Source organism: Acanthamoeba castellanii, assembly GCF_000313135.1.
Source record: "Acanthamoeba castellanii str. Neff unplaced genomic scaffold scf7180000084701, whole genome shotgun sequence".
NCBI classification, from domain to species: domain Eukaryota; phylum Discosea; order Longamoebia; family Acanthamoebidae; genus Acanthamoeba; species Acanthamoeba castellanii.
Window position 1 is genome coordinate 28,269 of NW_004457545.1, and position 17,309 is coordinate 45,577.

Below are 17,309 nucleotides of genomic sequence, written 5' to 3' on the forward strand. Positions count from 1 at the left end.
AGGGGTCGAGGGCGAGAGGACGGGCGGGGTCGATGGCGACGGCAACGGCGACGGCGACAGGACGGGTGGGGTCGAGGGCGAGGGCGACGGTGATGGTGAGAAGATGGGCCAGGTTGAGGTTGACGGCTGGGGTGAGGGCGAGAGGACTAGCAGCTCTGGCGTTGGAAGCGGGCAACCTCCAACATGTTGTTTGAATTGCGCTGCAGACATCCATCGACCACAGGAGCAGAAGCAAAGTCGATCCATCTTTTTGTGGCAACAAAGAGAAAGAAACCAAAGGAAATCGCAAAGCTATTTCTTGTCGACTGATGACGAACCATTACTCAACTGGCGGAAGCCGCCTTAACGTTTCATTTCGCGTCTTCATCACCACGACAATCGGAGGGTACTCGTGCAGCGCCCTTCATTATGCCCATTGTTATTTGACCGTCAATTAAATTATATAATTATTTAATTACAGCCTAATTATACTTTCTCCTTAGGCACGCCAACGCCCTTTCGATCGGGAAGAACTCATCCATCTACGCTCTTCTTCGGAACGACTCCATTGGTACGATATTCGCTGACGACCAAGTATAACTCCGAACCGACCGTTGGATTCATTCACTCCAGAGACCAACCATCAACTTCGCCATGGACGACATCGATGTGGAGGAGCTTCATCAACACGACGCCAACCCCGGCGCTCTCGACGATTCGACGATTCAGCCGACCTCGCAGCAGCAGCAGCAGGCCCCTGGTAGTGGTGGCCACTCGCCGCCGTCGGCTGCTGCCTCGCCGCACCTCGCGGGCCACGTTCACCACCACCCGCACGGCCAGCCGCAGCTCGTCCACCCGCACCATCATCATCAGCAGCACCAGCATCAACACCCGCACCACGACATGGCCGCCATGCAGCAGCACCACCACCAGCACATGGCCGCCTTTCAACAGCAGCAGCAACACCAGCAGCACCACGTCGGTGTCCAGCAACAGCTCCCGCACGGCCAGCAGCAGCAGCAGTTCCACCCGCACCATCAGCACCAGCACGTCCACCCGCAGCTCCATCCGCAGTACGCGACGGCCGATGGCGGCGTGCCGCAGCCGCAACAGCAACAGCCGCCGCAGGGCTGGCCTGCGGGCCATCACCACCCGCAGCACCCGCAGCACGTCCACCACCCGCACCACCATCCGCAGCACCCGCAGGCCCAGGCCCACCCGCACGGGGCGCATCAGCACCACCAACAGCAGCAACAGCAGCAGCAGCACGCGATGCATATCCAGTACAACGGCGGCCAGCTCACGCCCCAGCAGCAACAGCAGCTCCAGCTTCAGCAGCAGCAGCAGCAACAACACGCCCAGCAGCAGGCCGCGGCGGCGGCTGCGGCGGCATCGGCGGCGGGGTCGGACGGGAGCGGGGCGGACGACGACGATGACGACGATGACGACGAGGGCGGCGGCAAGAAGGGCGGCGGCAAGCGCAAGCGGCAGATGAAGTCGCCCGAGCAGCTGGCCATCCTCGAGAAGGAGTTCTCGATCTCGCCGCTGCCCAACAAGGAGACCCGCAACCGCATCAGCGCCCTCATCGGCCTCACCCCGCGCCAAGTCCAGATCTGGTTCCAGAACAAGCGTAGCGCCTCCCCGCTCCCTCCTCACATCGCTTTCGTTCTTTTTCGTTCTTTGGCAGCACTCCGCGTCACTTTCGTTCTTTGTCGGTTGACTGACTTTGACTTTTTTGGGCTTTTTCAAGGGGCCAAGGTCAAGAACGCGCAGCGCAAGCGGAACCCAAACTTTAGCTTCCAGGGGACGCAGGCGCAGGGTGGTCAGCCCGCGGGCGCAGGTGCCCCGCAGGCGCCCGGGGTTGCTGCTGCAGCCCCTGGCATGCCGACCGTCCCGCCCCACGTCATCCCCGCCGCCGGCGGCAGCGACAACAAGGGCTCGCCCAAGCGGAGGAAGATCGAGGAGGGCGAGGAGGTGCATTCGCCGCAGTTCCCCCAGCACCAGCACCAGCACCAGGGCCACTACGCCCACGCCCACCAGCACGGCCAGCCGCAGATGGCGCCCCAGCACCAACATCAGCACCAGCACCCGCATGCGCACGTTCATCCACAGCTCGCGGCCCAGCAGCCACAGCACGCGCAGCAGCACATGCAGCATCTGCCGCACCTCCACGCGCATGCGCACGTGCATCCCCACGCGCAGCTGGCCCCGCAGTACTACGCGGCCCAGGGCATCCAGCACGTCTCGCAGCTCTCGCCACAGCAGCAACTGCAAATGCAGCAGCAGCAACAGCTTCAGCTGCATCAACAGCAGCAGCACGCCTTCCACCATCATCACCAGCAGATGCATCAGCAGCAGCAGCAGCAGCAGCAGCACCAGATGATGATGCTGCAGCGGCAACGAGAAGCCGAGCAGATGACGCTGGAGAAGCCGAAGGAAGAGGATCAGCCTACGCCCGGAGCCCCGAACACGGCCAACCAGCAGCCAGGCCTGTCCGACCAGCCGCAGCCGCCGAGCGGGCCGACAGACGAGGCCGCAGCCAGTGGAGCTCCGCAGAGCGAAGCCAAGGCCGAGGCCGATGGCGAAGAGGGCGACGAGGAGTACGACGACGAGGCTGGAGAGGGCGAGGGCGAGGAGGGAGAAGAAGGCGAGGAAGAGGGCGAAGAGGAGGCCGAGGCCGAGGAAGAGGGGGAGGAGGGTGGGGAGGAGAACGGCCAAGAGGAGGCGAATGGCACTAACGACGCGGCCGAGGCGGAGGCCACCAGCGCGGCGACGGGGAAGGCGAAGGAGGCCAAGCCCGAGGAGAGCGCAGCGGTCGCCGCCTCGCTCGACGAGATCCGGTTTCGAGTCAAGACCGTCTGCAAGAAGGCCAAGAAGGCCGCCGACAACCGGTACGCCACGATGCCATCGATCCGATTGGATGACCCACATAAAGGGTGGCCTATGGGCGTGTGGCTGATCATGATCGGTGCAACAACAACAGGGAGGATGACCAATGGGAAGACGAGCTCGAGGACATTGGCCAGGAGCTGATCAAGGAGGTGGAGCTGCTGCGAGAGAAGCTCGCGCCGCACCTGGCCGCGTCGGCCTCGGCCGGCGACAGCAGCACCAACAACAGCACCACCGCCACCACCAACGGCCAGAGCAGCGAGGCCTGCCTCGACCTCCTCACCGCCTTCACCGAGAGCCTCGCCCGCGAGTGGCGTACGTCGCATTCCTCTCATCCATCACCCTTTTGCCCGCGCGCGCCGCTCACCGCTATTTGTGTCGACGCAGCTGTGGAGGTGGAGTCGGCCAAGGCCGAGGAGGCCCGACAGGCCGTGGGCAAGGAGGTCGGCCGCCTGTGGACGGAGGCCTTCGCCCAGCTGCAGCCGCGCATGCCGGCCAAGGTCAGCACCCGATGGGCACAGACCGTCACCAGCCTCAACGTGGCGGATTCGAGCCTCGACCTCAACCAGCAATAGGCCTGATCACTCGACCACACTATTTTATCTGCAATTTTGTTCACCCACGCCGACGAGCAGAGCGTGCACGAGGTGTATATTCCCTTCAACACGATCCACCCTTACCTTCAACCAACCTCTAGATTGTTTATTTATTTATATTTATTTGTTTCAGCCATATTTGTTTTCTATTCAATTTGAGCAATAGAGAGATGAAGGGAGCAGGCCACCAGCCGCAGCTGGAGGCCATCGGGAAGGACCTGGAGCGGCTGACCAAGCGGCACAAGGTGACCCACAAAAAGACTGAGGAACAGATCGACAAGCTCATCACCGACCTCTCACGATGCCTCGAAAAGATGGAAGCCGCCCAGACCCAGCCCGGTACTACTCACCTCACACATCAGCTCTTTCTTTACTTATGCATCTTCCTTTATTTGTGGCATTCATTTCTATTTACTTTTTCTTCATTGATTCATCATTTGTGGCGCACAGAAGGGGCGGATGTGGGCGTGCAGCTGGCGTTGGTGACGCTCAACCAGGCCGTGAAGCGTGCCGACCCCGCGACGAAGGTGGCCGCCGAGCAACGCGAGTACCACAAGATCCTCGCCAAGTTCAACAAGACCATCGAAAAGGTGCCCCGCCGCCCACCCCCCCCCTGTGGTCACCCCCAGTCACGCCAAGTCCTCACCCACGCCGTGGTGCAGCAATTCCCAATGAGCATCACCAGGGCCTATCGAGACATCGAAATGGACCAGGTACCTCGCGCACACCGCACACACGCACCGCACGCACCGCGGCACGCACACGCATGAAATGTGCGATGTTGACTTTTGATGGCGTGTGCGATGTGGCGGCCAGGACCTGATGAACGGGGTGATCGCCGAGCATCTGTACAGGGAAGGGTTCGTGGAGACGGCGCGCAAGTTCGAGGAGGAGGCCGGTGTGGCCATCGAGCCGGAGCTCAAGCCGGCCCTCCAGGAGCTACACACCATCCTCCGCGCCATCCGCCAACGCGACCTCCAACCGGCCATCCTGTACGTGGACCCCGTCTTCTCCTTCATCTCCACTTCTTTCCACCGTACCGACCTCGTGTGCGATGGTGTGTCGCGCGCGTGTGTGTCGTGCCGTGTGTGTTTTAGATGGGCCGAGAAGCATGGGATCGTGGCGGAGGCAGGGGACAAGCCGGCGCACCTGCTGTTCGATCTGCGGGCGATGGAGTACCTGCACCTGCTCAAGCAGCACAAGCGGAAGGAGGCCCTCGAATACGCGCGGACCTACTTCCCCGCACACGCCCACACCCACATGTCAGGTAACAAACCATCATCGTCATCACCCCCCCCCCCACTTGGGGTGTTGGAGCACATGCGCGTGCATGCAGTTAGTGTGGAAAAAGGATCAGCTGATCGGCTCGAGGGTGGTCTCCCGACACACACATACGACACACACACACATGCAGTGATTCAGCGGCTGATGGGGTGTCTGGCGTTCACCGAGAGCGGGCTGGAGCGTTCGCCCTATGCCTCCTTCTTCACTGGCACTGCCCACTGGCACTCCCTGGAGACCGTACGCCCCCCCCCCAACGTTTACCTCCCCATTCCGTGCATCCGCCCAATCGACCACCGAAACACGCAGATATTGGTGAGGGAGTACTATGGGCACCTCGGGCTGCTGGCGGACAGTCCCCTCGCCACAGTGTACGCCAAGCTTTACCTTTATTTATTTTCTATATTTTATATTCTCTCTATTTTGACCTCCGTCTTTGTTATTTATTTATTAATGTGCAGGGTGGACGAAGGCTGCAAGGTGCTGCCCAAATTCGTGAAGCTGGCCGAGGTCATGGAGATGCAAGGCCGCACCCAGGAGTGGCTCAACCTGTCACAACTCATCGTACCGGACCACCCAACCTCGAATACAAATGTTGCATGTTTGCCTGATCTCTCTCTCTCTCTCTCTATCCGCGTGTGATCTGCAGGTTGATGACTCGGGGCACAAGTACCACAGCCTCTTCGTGTGCCCGGTGTCGAAGGAGCCCTGCACGCCCGAGAACCCGCCCATGCTCCTTCTGTGCGGCCACATCATCTCCCACGGCTCCCTCGTCAAACTCCCCGTCCGCTCCCACACGCACCGGTACACCCCCCCCACTCACTCTTCGCTCCACCACAAATTCCTCACATGCCATCATCACGTGAACGACCGATCGCCCCCCCGTGATGATGTGGTGGATGACCAGGTTCAAGTGCCCGTACTGTCCGATGGAGCAAAAGGTGGGCCAGGCCACTCGCGTCTATTTCTGACGATCGCCATCCAGGCCCTGTACATACACGTCGTCGTCGTCGTCCACACTTGTCACATAATACAACACTCACTCACTCTCGAAGAAGGCTTGAGGTCTCGGTATGCCCAACGTTGGCAACGCGGTCGAGGGTGTCCTGGACGCGACGGGCGGCGGACGAGGGGAAGGCGGGCGGCAGGGCCAGCTGGGCGATGGCGTGTCGCAGGCGTCGTCGCGGTCCGAGACGCAGGCCCAGGTGCCGCTCCAGCTCCTCGTCCGTCAGCAGCAGCACATCGCCGAGCGACACCTCCTCCTCGACGAAGCGCGCGTGGTGGTGGTCCAATCGCAGCGCCCGCAGCAGCACCAGGAGAGCATCCGCGTTGTCGTCGGCCGCATCGGCTACTACTCGGTCTTCCTCTTCCTCTTCCTCTTCCCCGATTTGGCGTTGTTGATGTGTCCCAGGCGCGGTCTCGTCCGTTCCCTCTTGTTTCTCAGCTTCGGCTTCGGCGTCAGCGGGCAGCCGCTGCACGACAAACGCCTCGTCTTCCCTCGCAGCTTCCTCTTCGGCTATCGCGATCTCCAGCGGATGACCATCGTCTTCGAAGATGATGGAAACCTCTGCCTGCTCATCCTCGCCTGCTTCGGCCGATTCGTCGATCTCTGATGATGTCTGTGACAAGAACAACTCCTCTTCCTCTTCTTCCACAGCCTTACCAGTGTTGCCGCGCGCGTTGAATTCGCTTTCAGGTTCAGGTTCGGCTTCGGCTTCGCTTTCGAATTCGCTTTCGAGTTCGGGTTCGGCTTCGCTTTCGGCTTCTTCGTCTTCGCTGTCGGAGCGGTAGGACAGGATCACCATGGGCGAGGCACAGCGCAGACTCTTGCGCGCGGCCTTCTCGCCGCTCCTGCCGCTCACTCGGACAGCGTCCGGCGTGAAGTTGGCCTCGCCATCACCATCATCTGGTTCCTCTTCTTCTTCTTCTTCTTCGCTTTCAATCCTGTCCTCGTCGTACTGCGACTGAAGGTGGTGCAGGTGATGTGTGAGAACTCCAGCCAACACAAGCACCGAAGACGGGAGAATTGAACCATGGACTCGGTCACCGTGTCGTGATCGTCTTGTTCTTCTGCGTTGTGGCGGAGTGGAGACTGGGCGAACGAGGTGTCGGGGGTCCAGTTGAGCGAAAGAGAGGGCGACGGAGGCGGGTGTGCTGCTCTCTGTAGCGCCTTCAGGTTGCTCTTGGCGGCAGCAAACGGCGGAGTCCTTTCGTCACAAGACACAACCGAAATGTTCAAGTCTGATGATGAGCATGAGAAGGAACAAGAGAATGAGAGTACCTGGAGACGCATCTGGCAAGTGGCTTCTTAATGTGTTGCTGGTTGAAGAGGTTGCAGATCTTGGAGTGCTGGAAGGTGCTCCTCTTCACCGATCGGCCGCAGGTGCACTGCGTGCACTGATCCTCTTCGTTGCTTATATCCTGCAGTACTCCGGCCTCGCGCTTGGCCCCAACCGACGGCCTCACGGAGGTTGCTCTGTTGTGCAGATCGAAACTGTTCTCCTTGTCCATCTCCAAAATCGAACTCTCAAAATCTTGCGTCACCTGCATCGTATGATTGCTCTTCTTCGACAAGCTCAAGCTCAGCTTCTTCTTCACTGGCGCCAGGCCCGGTCCTTGTCGCTCCGCCGCATCATGTCGTTGATTAATTCAATTACAACACTTTCAGAATTGAGTTTTACAACTTTTTGTGTTTTGGCGCCAAAACGCAAGTCCTTGGTCGACAAAAAACACCGGAGCTTACTCCTGCTTCTTGCCCGCGGCGTAGTCGTCCGGAGGGAGGAGGCCGCGCCACTGTCGTGTCTTGGTGTGGTAGGTGGTGGCCACCCGCACGGCGGTGGCGGCCACGACGAGGAGCAGGAAGCCGGGCGACGCCACGCACCGATAGAGAGCGAGCGAGATCAGACTCAGCCACCACAGGAACCACGCGTAGAGCAGTCGCGACGGCTTCAACTCCACCGCGCCACCACCCTGCGACCCATCCAGATTCAGTGAATTAGGGCGAGTGTCGTGCGTGTGCGTGTGCGTTGCAGTGTGGTTACCTGTTTGGAATCGGGGAAGCGCTGGTGCTGCTTGAAGTGGTCGAGGAGTTCGTCCTTCTCCTTCCAGCACTGGAAGATCCAGTCCTTGAGCTTCTCGTCGTCGTTCAAGGGGATCGTCGAGATCGGGTACCGCCGGATGTGCAGGTGCACCTCCTTGGGTGCCAGGTCCATCAGTGCTCGCAACGGGTTCGGTTTCGGGCTGTGTGCGCACACAGGAACGCATCGCACACGTCAGCAAGTACGGTGGGTGCGCATGCGGTGGGTGCGCTACGAACCTGCCGGTGTAGCACAGGGTGAAGTCGTAGATGGCGTCGATGTGGGTCCCGAGCATCTTGACGCAGGACACGAAGCCGGTGATGCGCGGAACCAGCAGGTTCCGGTAGGACGGGAGGTTGTGCTCAGCGGCATACTGCGCGAGCGGAGAAGGCGGACAGCACATGCATGTCACACGCACGGTGCGTTAGCGCAAAGTCTTTGGACATTCGCGTAATCCCGCTCTGAGAGGTGGCACTACATCGGACCTTGATGCTCTTTTCGTGCTTGATGCGATTGAAGTCCGTGCCCTCGGGGAAGAAGGTGAGCCACAGCGGTGTCTCATCGCGGTTCCACGACTCAATCCTATCGAGTCGAATGTGAGTTACGTGTGTGTAGTGGTGTTGCGTGTGTTGTGTGTTCTGTACGTTGCGAGCGTGTTCAGTGTGAGAAAGTGAAAATGCACCTGTGGGCGACTGTGTTCTTGTCCTTCTCCCAGTCCCTCTCGAGGAAGAGGAACTCCAGGTCGTCCATGCCGTTGCCCAGCGCAGGCAAATATGCGATTTCCTGCTCGTTCGTCCATACGTCAGCTCAAACCGCCGAGGCGCAAAGTGTGACCGCACGCACACTCACAACCGAGAGGCCAGGGTGCATTGGCACCTTTTTGAGGATCACCTTCAGGTCGCCGACCATTCCCTTGCGCCAGGCGATGGGCCACCAGCACATCCAATCAACCTGGGTGACGGTGATGATGACGGGAGTGCGCGTTACGTGAGCGTCATGACACGCATGTCGCGTGCGTGTCGTGCCGTGCCCGTGATGGCACACGTACCTCGGACGGGTGGTTGGAGATGATGAACGCCCTCTCCTTGGGCGGCACGTCGTCGCCAGACACGAGCCACCGCTTGCTATTCCACACCTCGAGGTAGAAGATGAATAGGGTATGCCTAATCGAGATGGCAATAGTCAATAAGAAATCAAATTGAAGTAATTGAATGGCGGAAAGGGAGTCAACAGCGTACCACATCTCGATGAAGGTGGAGTTGAGGGTGCGCCAGAAGCGGGAGGAGAAGGACCAGAGGAGGAGAAGAAGGGGGCTGTGGAACGAGCTGGATCCCACAAAGAGGGACAGGAAGAGTACGAGCAGGATCCACACCCCTCGCACGATGCGGATCGTAGAATCCAACCACCCAGGGAGCAAGGTGGTCGCCATCTCAGAGATGTTTTGTAAAAAATTATATCTGCACAAGTTTGGTAGTACGCAGAGTGAGCACGACGAAATGGACACCACGAAGCTACGTACTACACGCCCAAGGTTAATCGGCTGCCTTGTTGTGGATCAGTTTTTTTGATTTATTGCCCTCTTTGTTTTATTTTCCAGCAGAGGAGGTTTGTTGGCCCTCCTCGGGCTGTGCTCTGAAGTGCGTGGCGGCCAGCGCGGGTAGCATATAGTTCTTCTTGGCCCAGGCCTCAATCTTGAAGCTCTTCCTTCCCGCCGTGTCGCTGTAGTGAGCGGGCAGAAGAGTGAGACACTCTGCTCTTGCGTGGGCACATCACACGAGTAGGACGTACTTGCTCATCTTCTCGGGGACGATGCGATCGGGCTGCTTGAACAAGACCAGCACGTAACGGTGTTCGCCTGCAACAAAGGCCAGCACATGTCAACGGCCGAACATTTGCTAACATCATAGAAGCTCTTTGTGGTGGAGTGTACCTGATCCAGGCGGAGGGGCAGCCCCTTGGTAGGGTGTGAGGAGGTCACCTTCTTTGATGCGGCTGCCGGGAATGTTCGCCACCAGCCAATGGCGCCTGTACTCAACCACAGAGTGAGACCCACGATCACCACCACCACGTCCACGTTCGTGTCCACGTACACCTCCCGGTCCTTAGGGTCGTCTCTCGAGGGAGCGTCAGGGTCGACCATCGCTGCACAAAAGTGAGAATAGGGCATCAGAGAGCAACGCAGGAGAGCCGTATGCGTAGGTACCCAGAGTGTACAGCGCATTCTCGTCCGCGTCCCAGTCGACGGTGGGCTGATGCTGGACCTCGCTTGGCTTTAGCTCTTGTCCCTCGGTGACGCCTTTGGAGCCGTACTTGAGCTGCAGGGTGAGGGCGGGGGTCACCGTGGCTAGCACGTTCTCGTAGCCGCTCATGCTGGTGCTGGTGTTCTGTTGATGGTGAGTGCGTTGAGTCTCTGGAGTGTCCACTGGCCAGTTCGCACTCGCAGTGGTTTGCCACTCGCCTGCCCAGCCGACCGCCTGCCTTCGGTTGGTCGGCAGCTTTTCGTCAGCCAATCTGTGCAAACGTCTGCGCGCATGTCATTGACAGATTGTAACCAACAATTAATTGCATTTCTGGTGTGTGGAGGGGGTGATGGTTTCTACATTGCTTGCTCTAGACGGGCTCGATGACGCTTCGCAGGGCGGCATGTGCGTGTCCGCCCTTGGTCGCGCTGGCCATCGCCTTGGGCAGCCACTGGCTCGCTTTCGCCTTGGCCCCCAGTTCCGGGTGTGTCTTCAGGCCGGACCGCAGCGCTGAACACCGAACACACGACGGTCAGTCAATCAGCGCTACGCGCATAACGTCGTCGTCATCATTAATAACAGTGTGGGCAGTACCTTCGGTTGCCATGAACCACAGTTCAGAAATCTCGTTCCAGAGAGACTCGTCGCGGTGGCACAGCACGAAGAGCTTGAAGTAGTCGTCCACCAGAAGATCGAGGAGTCGCGACACGCCCCACGTCTCGCTCGTCGTCGTTGGCACGCCCCGCTTTCGCAGCTCCGGCCCGAGCTCGGCCCAGTGGTGCGCCAACGAACCGGGCGTGTGGAACTTGAGGATGAAGAAGGCCGCGACCAGCGCGTGGGCCAGCACCAGCGCCTTCTCCGTGTCGTGTGTGTCGGCCGGCGGTGCGGTGATGTCCACCAGCTGCGCGATATCCGACAGGACCGGCAGGTAGCACACAAACGTCGCCGGGTCGCTGAACACACGCACGTGAACGGTGAGCTAAATCGATGCAGTGGGCCGAGCGAGATGAGGTGGTGCTCACCGGTGGTTCAGGAGGCCCTCCTCGAGGCAGACCAGGTTGAGAAGCGTGCCCAGGCACGAGACCAGGGGACCGTAGTTCTCCACCTTGTGCGCGCTCTGGTTGCTCCTCTGGGTCGCGACCTCCTCGCCCATAAACGCCAGAAGCCTGCACCCACGCAATCAGCACGCGAGGGGAATAGTGTGTGTGTGTGTGTGTGTGTGTGCGCGCGCGCGCGCGCCGTTGCGGGTGCGACACCTGGTGCAGCTCAGTTACGTTACCTGATGTGGCCGTCGGCATCGATGAACTTGTCTCGGGCGTCGTCTTCCTGCGTGAGCGGCACCAGTCCGGGCAGGAGGAAGGAGAACGGGTCTACACCCACTCGCGCCCTGTCGGTCTTGAGGTTGACGAGGAAGGGGAGAACCCGCATCAGGCTGTCCTTAAGCGTCTCGGTGTCGTGGCTGATCCAGAGCCCCAGCAGGCGCATGGTGGCCACCACCACCAGGTCCGTCGCTTGCACCTGGTCTCCGCCGGGCTTGCTCGACGCGCCTTCGCGGACCACATCCATCTTGTCCGCCTCTTCGCCGTGCACCGGGGCAGTGGCAGCGAGGTCCATGTTCTCCAGGTCCTCGAGCGTCAGCCGCACGGTGCCCGCTTCTTCGCTCTTCGGGTGCTGCTGCTGCTGAGCGGTCTCCTTGGTCTTGCCCTTCGCGTCGGCCCCGACGGTCGCCTTCGCAACCTTCTTCTGCGCCTGCTCTCGCTCCTGCTGAACGTCCTTCACGAAGTCGAGGACCGTCTCGAACACGTCGGAGAGCATTTTCTTGATGTTGCCCAGCGCCTCGTAGTTGAGCGAAGCCCACGAGCGCGCTTCCGCCTTGGCCTTGGCCGCCTTCTTCCTGGTCGCGCTTCTTCCCTCGTCGTCGTCTTTGTCCATTTCGCTGTCGTCGGGCGACGCGAGGAAGGTGATGGCGTGCTCCAGGATCTCGTAGTAGATCGACAGCAGGCCCTCGAATCGGGATTGCACGTCATCGGAGGGCGAGGCCAGGAGTTCCACGAGCGGATCGACAGGACCCGCTGGAGCAGGAGCAGGGGTTGCTGATGTCGTCGAAGACGACGAAGACGACGATGAAGAAGTGTGGTCGGCAGTCATCTGGTCAGTCTCGTTTTCGTCTTCCTCATCGGATGAGAGCTCGTCGGTGACGTAGCTGACCGATTCGGAGGAGGCCGGTAGCGGAAGGCCTCCCGGGGCGTAGCGCATGGCCTCGCGCGGAAGCGGCGTGGCCGACGGGCCACCGCCCTTCTTGCCCTCCTGCTCCCAGGTGGAGGCCTTGGCCTTGGCCGTGCCCTGGGCACTGGCCTTGGCCTTGACCTCCTGCTGGGCCTCAAGGGCCGCGTCGCGGGTCATAATCTCGGGGTGCATGTACGAGTCCAACAGGAGCCGGACCTCGACGCCCGTCTGCAACATCATCACCTCCACGAATCGCCCTTCATTCTGTTCGCCGCCAGTCGTCTTCCCTGTGGCACCTGGTGGTGGTGGTGATGGTGGTGGTGTGTGTGTGGTTAGCAGCCGTAGTCGGAGAAAAACTGGCACGACTGCAGACTGTACCGATGTCGATGGGAGGCACGGCACCCACCGCCCAGGACTCGCCAAAGTAGCGCAGCATGTAGGCGCACAGGGTGAGCGCGTGCTCCTTCTGCAAGCGGCCGATCTTGCTCGCCAGCACGTAGAAGAGGCCCACGCGGATGTCCTCGATCCACCCGCCGTGCTGCTGCGCCACCTCGTTCCGCGCGCGCACATCGCTCTGCCGCTGGTCGTCGAAGCTCAGCGCCAAGAGTGCCGGCAGCCGCTCCAACACGATGAACTTGAGTGCGCGCTGGTTGCGGCGGAAGAGCGTGGCGAGGTGCTCGAGCATCGCGGTGGCGGACGCCTCGGGGAGGCCCGAGGCTTCGTGGGCAGCGCTCATGAACCGGACCAACTTGTCGGAGAGGTGGAGCCGGGCTTTGAGCAGCTCTGGCGGCTCGTCTTCGGTGACGCCCAGCAGAACGGCGGCGAGGCCATCGCTGTCGATCGCCTTCTTGGCTCCGTCGGGCGTGTTGGAGACAGCGATCAGGCATTGTAGCGCGTCTCGCACTACCTCCTGCTCACTGCGCGATCTGGTTTTGACGAGTAGACGATGATGATGAAGATGGTGAGCACACAACATGACACGACAGGTGTGCAATGATGAGGGCGTACCGAGGATGCACGAGAGAGATGAGTGATGGCACGGTGGCGATGAAGTGCGGGTCGCTCGCGAGTGTTTCATCCACCGAAAAGGCGGCCAGGAGGCTCAGGGCCAGGCCGCGATACGAGAAGCCCTCCGTTCCACCCACCTCTGCAATCCAAACGGATGGGGATGAGATTAAATCTTCATCTGCCAGAATCAAAAGACAATTTCTGCTGAATGGAGCGAGGCAAGTGTGGAGTACGTACTGCCCTCGGTCTTGAGCATTCTGTGAAGGAAGGAAGGACCGATTGACTCCCAGATCAAGCGCATCGTTGGCCGGGTTCGGCTTTGATGAATTTGGTGATGAGGTAGAGCCCCACGAATTTCTCCTCATCGCTGTTCGCACGCAGCAGCCGCAAGCACTGGTCCAAATCCATCCGTGTGCCGTGAGGGTGCCGATGCTGAGTTGATGATTACATAAATGGTATTAACAATAAATGTCTTGGCTTTTGTGGATCTGAAAAAGACCAGAAAATGAGTCGAAAAGTCGTGCGATGACCCTTACTCCTTCTTGAGCCGGTGACGAATGGGTCAGCCAAGGAGGGCGAACGAGTTGTGCGTGGCGAGTCTGTCGGCGTCCTGGTCATCGCTCCCTTCCTCCTCGCCGTGGTCTTGATCTCGTCGTTCCTTCTCCTTCTCCTTCTCTCTCGCACCGCTGCCGCCGTTGTTCTCTTTTCGTCGGCGCTTCTTGTTGGTCTGCTTGGTCGTCTCCGGCTTGAAGAGGGACGGACCCGCCCGCTCGTTCTGCTTTGCGCTGTCGGGGTGGGGTCGTAGTCCGGCCACGATCGCTTCCCTCGCCTTCAGGACCGTGCTATCGCTTTCTTTATCATCGTTCTCCTCCTTCTCCACCACTTGCTCCTTCAACTTCAACTCTTCTCGTGCGTCATCGTCATCTTGTTTGTTGGCCTCTTCAGTTCGTTCTCGTTCTCGTTCTTGTTCTTCGTCGCGTGGTTGGCGAGGCGTCGATGGAGCGCCGCCTCGGAGTCGTCGCTCGGCTCGTCGCGCGTCCCACCGGTGGCAGTACTCCCGTAGGAACGCGAACCCGTCGTAGTAGTGCGACGGCGGAGGCAGCTGGAGGCCGAGCGGGTGGCCGCACAGCTGGTGCAGAAGCAGCGCGTGCAGCAGCCCCGTCTGAAGCAGACCGACCAGGCACACGAACCGCTTCCGGTCGGCGCCCTGCATCTTCCAGTCCCACGCCGCAGCCTTCCCCCGAAGGATTTTAGGTTTCCGTGAGCCCTGAGCGAGCGGCGCTCAAGTTGGGGTACCTTGACTGCTGCGGGCTGCTTGCGCTGTAGTCGCACCAGGTGGAGCAGATAGGTGTTGAGCTCCCACTCATACAGCAGAGGCTCCGCCCGCCCGAGTCGTTCGCCACCGCCGTCCTGCTCGGCGTATGAGTCCCATGGGGCGCGGGTGAGAACGCGGTTGAGTGGGTACGCACTAGGGTGGCGCTGTCGTTTTGCTCCACGAGGAGGTAGCGCAGAACTGCGCAAGGCAGTAGCAGCCCGGTGGGGAGGTCGGCGGCTAATAAGTCGTCCGCCCGCATGCTGGAGAGAAAGATGTGCAGCCGGTCGGACTCTGCCATCGAGCGAAGGTCTGCGATTGGTGGCACTGCACGGTGGCCCAAAAGAATCCCATGTCAGCCACGGTGGCCACGCGTGCTTGCACGTTGCATCAAAGGCGGGCATGCCGAGGGAGGGAGAGTGCGCACTCTGGCCCCCGGCGTCACCCGGTTTGAGCGTGACAGTGCTTCGCTTCCGGTAGCTGCGCTGAGTTTGCATCAGCTCGCTCACGCACAGGGTAGGCCCACCTCCCTTGGTTGGCTGCTTCTTCTGCTGCTGGGCCTTGCCGCTGCCAGCGCTAGCACCCGCAGACTGCGGCTGGCCGCTCTCTTGCTCCCCCGGCTGAAGCTTCTTCGAGGCCTTCGACTGCTCTAGCTGATGGCCCAGAAGCGCGCGGTACATTGTGGCGCGCAGCTGCAGATAGATTTCACCGGGATCAAAGAGCGTGGGATCCACCACCGACACGCCTGCCCAGTACTGAGCGTAGCGATCAGCGTCAGACTCCAAATGTAGCGGTAAAGATCAAACCACGCGCGCGAGTGGGCGTACCTCCCCGTCGGCCAAAACGGACATGTGCTGGGTGGCGAGTCGGCCTTGTCTGAACTCGAGAGCCAGCGCCTCGTTCATTCCGCTGTCGTGCTTGAAGGCTAGCCCTCCATGACCGACTTGCACATCGGTGGGTGGCGCTTCTGGTGCCGCGGGCCAATGGGGGGATTGTATGAGAAACAAGTTGTTGCCTTTGGGGTGGTGCGTTAAGGGAATGTACTTACCAGAGGTAATGGTGTAGACGTTCACAGAACGTTTGAGCACCTGGTGAAGATGGTTCCGATCCTCCTTTCGTATGTACTTCATGAGGTACATGTAGACATCGAGCTCCTTCTCTTCTGCATGAGCGCCAATACAAATACGACAGACGACCGAGTGAGCATGGAGCACATTGAGCCATCAAAAGGGAGGTGTACCAACCGGCTCGAAATCGAGACAAGAATTTGGCTATTTTCCTGATGATCTGACCCACGTTGTCGCCCGCGATGATGTTCATTTGTCGGTAGAGCTTGATTAGTCTCGTATCCTCTCGCGTGTAATCATTCCCTGAATAACGACATATATGTTACTGTGAACGAACACCGAAAGCCAGGCCGAACGGTGAACCTACCTACAAGGCTGGCAAAGATCGGCATCCACTGCCGAAGGGGTGGAGTCAGATGAGTGCCCAAGACTGGTGAGAGCAGGGCGATGAAGGTACCTTCTTGTCGAAGTTGAACATGCTAGCAGTGAGATCGACGCGAAACGTTTGGCAGGTGATGGTCCACTTGCCGGGCTTGCTTGCCTGCTTGATCTGAAGCGAGTCGAGCGGCACGTAGCACGCCTCCCCCATATCGAATATGAGAAAGTCGGAGTCTTGCGATACGGCGCCTGGGCAGGGCAGCACCAAGGTCAGGCCACACAGCGAGCGCGCAGTGGTAACGATGAGCAGTACCGATGCATTCGGGGTGGGTCGTGCAGTAGCAGGCGATGTCTCGGTCGGCTTCAAAATTGGAGAACCGCATCTCGACTCCACGCCTCTGCAGAGTGCCTACGAACGCTGCCTTTTCCGAACGAAAAGTTGTACCATAGGGCATCTAAGCAATCACAACTACACGACACGACACGACCAAAGACACGACACGACACGACACAACTACACGACGCGTGGGACGGGATGCATACAGCGGCGAGGATGGGCAAGAGCACTCTCGGGGGACCATCGGTGTTGGCACGCTCCTGGAGGGAGTGCAGGACGGACGTGGCGTACTTGGCATCGCGCGACCGTCGCTCAAGGGACGTGGCACGTTTGAGCGGGTCCACCAGGCCGTCGAAGAAGAACACCAACCCAATACCGCACGACTCGAAGGCGTCCAGCCACTCCTCGACCTTCTGCTCGAACCTACGTCGAGGCAGAGACCAGAGACCCGTTTGGTCATCAGGGACACTGTAGAGAAGGCCACAACCACAACGCGAGGAAGTCCGACGTACTCTGCGTACTGCCCACCGAGCAGCCAGTTGAGGCCAGCATCCTCGTAGAGGTAATACAGCAGGCTATTGCCGTCGACACACACAGTGCTACGCGCCTGCCCGCTTCCTGCGATGAAGCGTATTATTATTTGATTTATTTAATTAATTCTTCTAAATCCAAAGCAGGTTGCGATGTACGTTTGATTGCGGCCAGTGCAAGCAGTCGTATGTCGGTAGGGCTTGCGGAGGCGCGGCCACCATACTGCCGCATAAAGGCCGACAGACCACGGACTCCCATCTTGCGCACTCAGTCCGCAAACTGAAACATAAAAACTCGAGTTTCTTTCCTTGCCTCTTCTTTTTCTCTTGCTCGTGGGGTGTGGCGAGCACGTGATGTAACAAGTGAATGTATTGTTGAAGGTGCTTGT

The 17,309-nt window shown here is 59.8% G+C and overlaps 8 protein-coding genes across 8 annotated transcripts; 2 read left to right on the plus strand and 6 right to left on the minus strand.

Moving 5' to 3' along the window:
- Nucleotides 1-882: 882 nt before the first annotated feature.
- Nucleotides 883-3,443, plus strand: ACA1_133320 (homeobox domain containing protein; the record flags this gene model as incomplete). The annotated part of the gene is made up of 7 exons (XM_004341871.1): nucleotides 883-1,609; nucleotides 1,730-1,819; nucleotides 1,853-2,163; nucleotides 2,194-2,793; nucleotides 2,815-2,870; nucleotides 2,963-3,183; nucleotides 3,256-3,443. 7 exons carry the CDS (start codon nucleotides 883-885, stop codon nucleotides 3,441-3,443), a joined length of 2,193 nt encoding a protein of 730 aa, XP_004341919.1.
- Nucleotides 3,444-3,634: 191 nt separating this feature from the next.
- ACA1_133330 (LisH protein) lies at nucleotides 3,635-5,716 on the plus strand (the record flags this gene model as incomplete). The annotated part of the gene is made up of 10 exons (XM_004341872.1): nucleotides 3,635-3,803; nucleotides 3,915-4,054; nucleotides 4,127-4,177; nucleotides 4,281-4,456; nucleotides 4,562-4,731; nucleotides 4,879-4,985; nucleotides 5,055-5,116; nucleotides 5,207-5,309; nucleotides 5,395-5,549; nucleotides 5,653-5,716. 10 exons carry the CDS (start codon nucleotides 3,635-3,637, stop codon nucleotides 5,714-5,716), a joined length of 1,197 nt encoding a protein of 398 aa, XP_004341920.1.
- Nucleotides 5,717-5,788: 72 nt separating this feature from the next.
- On the minus strand, nucleotides 5,789-7,295 carry ACA1_133340 (SAM domain (Sterile alpha motif) domain containing protein; the record flags this gene model as incomplete). The annotated part of the gene is made up of 3 exons (XM_004341873.1): nucleotides 5,789-6,709; nucleotides 6,778-6,952; nucleotides 7,027-7,295. 3 exons carry the CDS (start codon nucleotides 7,293-7,295, stop codon nucleotides 5,789-5,791), a joined length of 1,365 nt encoding a protein of 454 aa, XP_004341921.1.
- A 189-nt stretch (nucleotides 7,296-7,484) lies between these two features.
- On the minus strand, nucleotides 7,485-9,251 carry ACA1_133350 (acyltransferase domain containing protein; the record flags this gene model as incomplete). Its single annotated transcript, XM_004341874.1, has 8 exons — nucleotides 7,485-7,715; nucleotides 7,787-7,985; nucleotides 8,062-8,195; nucleotides 8,308-8,404; nucleotides 8,505-8,605; nucleotides 8,699-8,773; nucleotides 8,871-8,985; nucleotides 9,061-9,251. The coding sequence occupies 8 exons, from the start codon at nucleotides 9,249-9,251 to the stop codon at nucleotides 7,485-7,487; spliced, it is 1,143 nt and encodes a 380-aa protein (XP_004341922.1).
- A 157-nt stretch (nucleotides 9,252-9,408) lies between these two features.
- On the minus strand, nucleotides 9,409-10,191 carry ACA1_133360 (uncharacterized protein; the record flags this gene model as incomplete). The annotated part of the gene is made up of 5 exons (XM_004341875.1): nucleotides 9,409-9,541; nucleotides 9,611-9,677; nucleotides 9,753-9,814; nucleotides 9,835-9,964; nucleotides 10,026-10,191. 5 exons carry the CDS (start codon nucleotides 10,189-10,191, stop codon nucleotides 9,409-9,411), a joined length of 558 nt encoding a protein of 185 aa, XP_004341923.1.
- Nucleotides 10,192-10,432: 241 nt separating this feature from the next.
- ACA1_133370 (uncharacterized protein) lies at nucleotides 10,433-12,480 on the minus strand (the record flags this gene model as incomplete). Its single annotated transcript, XM_004341876.1, has 4 exons — nucleotides 10,433-10,572; nucleotides 10,657-11,015; nucleotides 11,085-11,228; nucleotides 11,342-12,480. 4 exons carry the CDS (start codon nucleotides 12,478-12,480, stop codon nucleotides 10,433-10,435), a joined length of 1,782 nt encoding a protein of 593 aa, XP_004341924.1.
- Nucleotides 12,481-12,547: 67 nt separating this feature from the next.
- ACA1_133380 (neurochondrin, putative) lies at nucleotides 12,548-13,433 on the minus strand (the record flags this gene model as incomplete). The annotated part of the gene is made up of 2 exons (XM_004341877.1): nucleotides 12,548-13,214; nucleotides 13,297-13,433. Coding segments are annotated over 2 exons (804 nt in total), but the record flags the coding sequence as incomplete, so codon positions are not given.
- Nucleotides 13,434-13,587: 154 nt separating this feature from the next.
- ACA1_133390 (uncharacterized protein) lies at nucleotides 13,588-17,179 on the minus strand (the record flags this gene model as incomplete). Its single annotated transcript, XM_004341878.1, has 14 exons — nucleotides 13,588-13,663; nucleotides 13,878-14,503; nucleotides 14,593-14,706; nucleotides 14,766-14,809; nucleotides 15,036-15,363; nucleotides 15,436-15,575; nucleotides 15,657-15,770; nucleotides 15,853-15,978; nucleotides 16,043-16,070; nucleotides 16,133-16,302; nucleotides 16,367-16,475; nucleotides 16,597-16,813; nucleotides 16,912-17,008; nucleotides 17,080-17,179. The coding sequence occupies 14 exons, from the start codon at nucleotides 17,177-17,179 to the stop codon at nucleotides 13,588-13,590; spliced, it is 2,289 nt and encodes a 762-aa protein (XP_004341926.1).
- Between the last annotated feature and the right edge of the window lie 130 nt (nucleotides 17,180-17,309).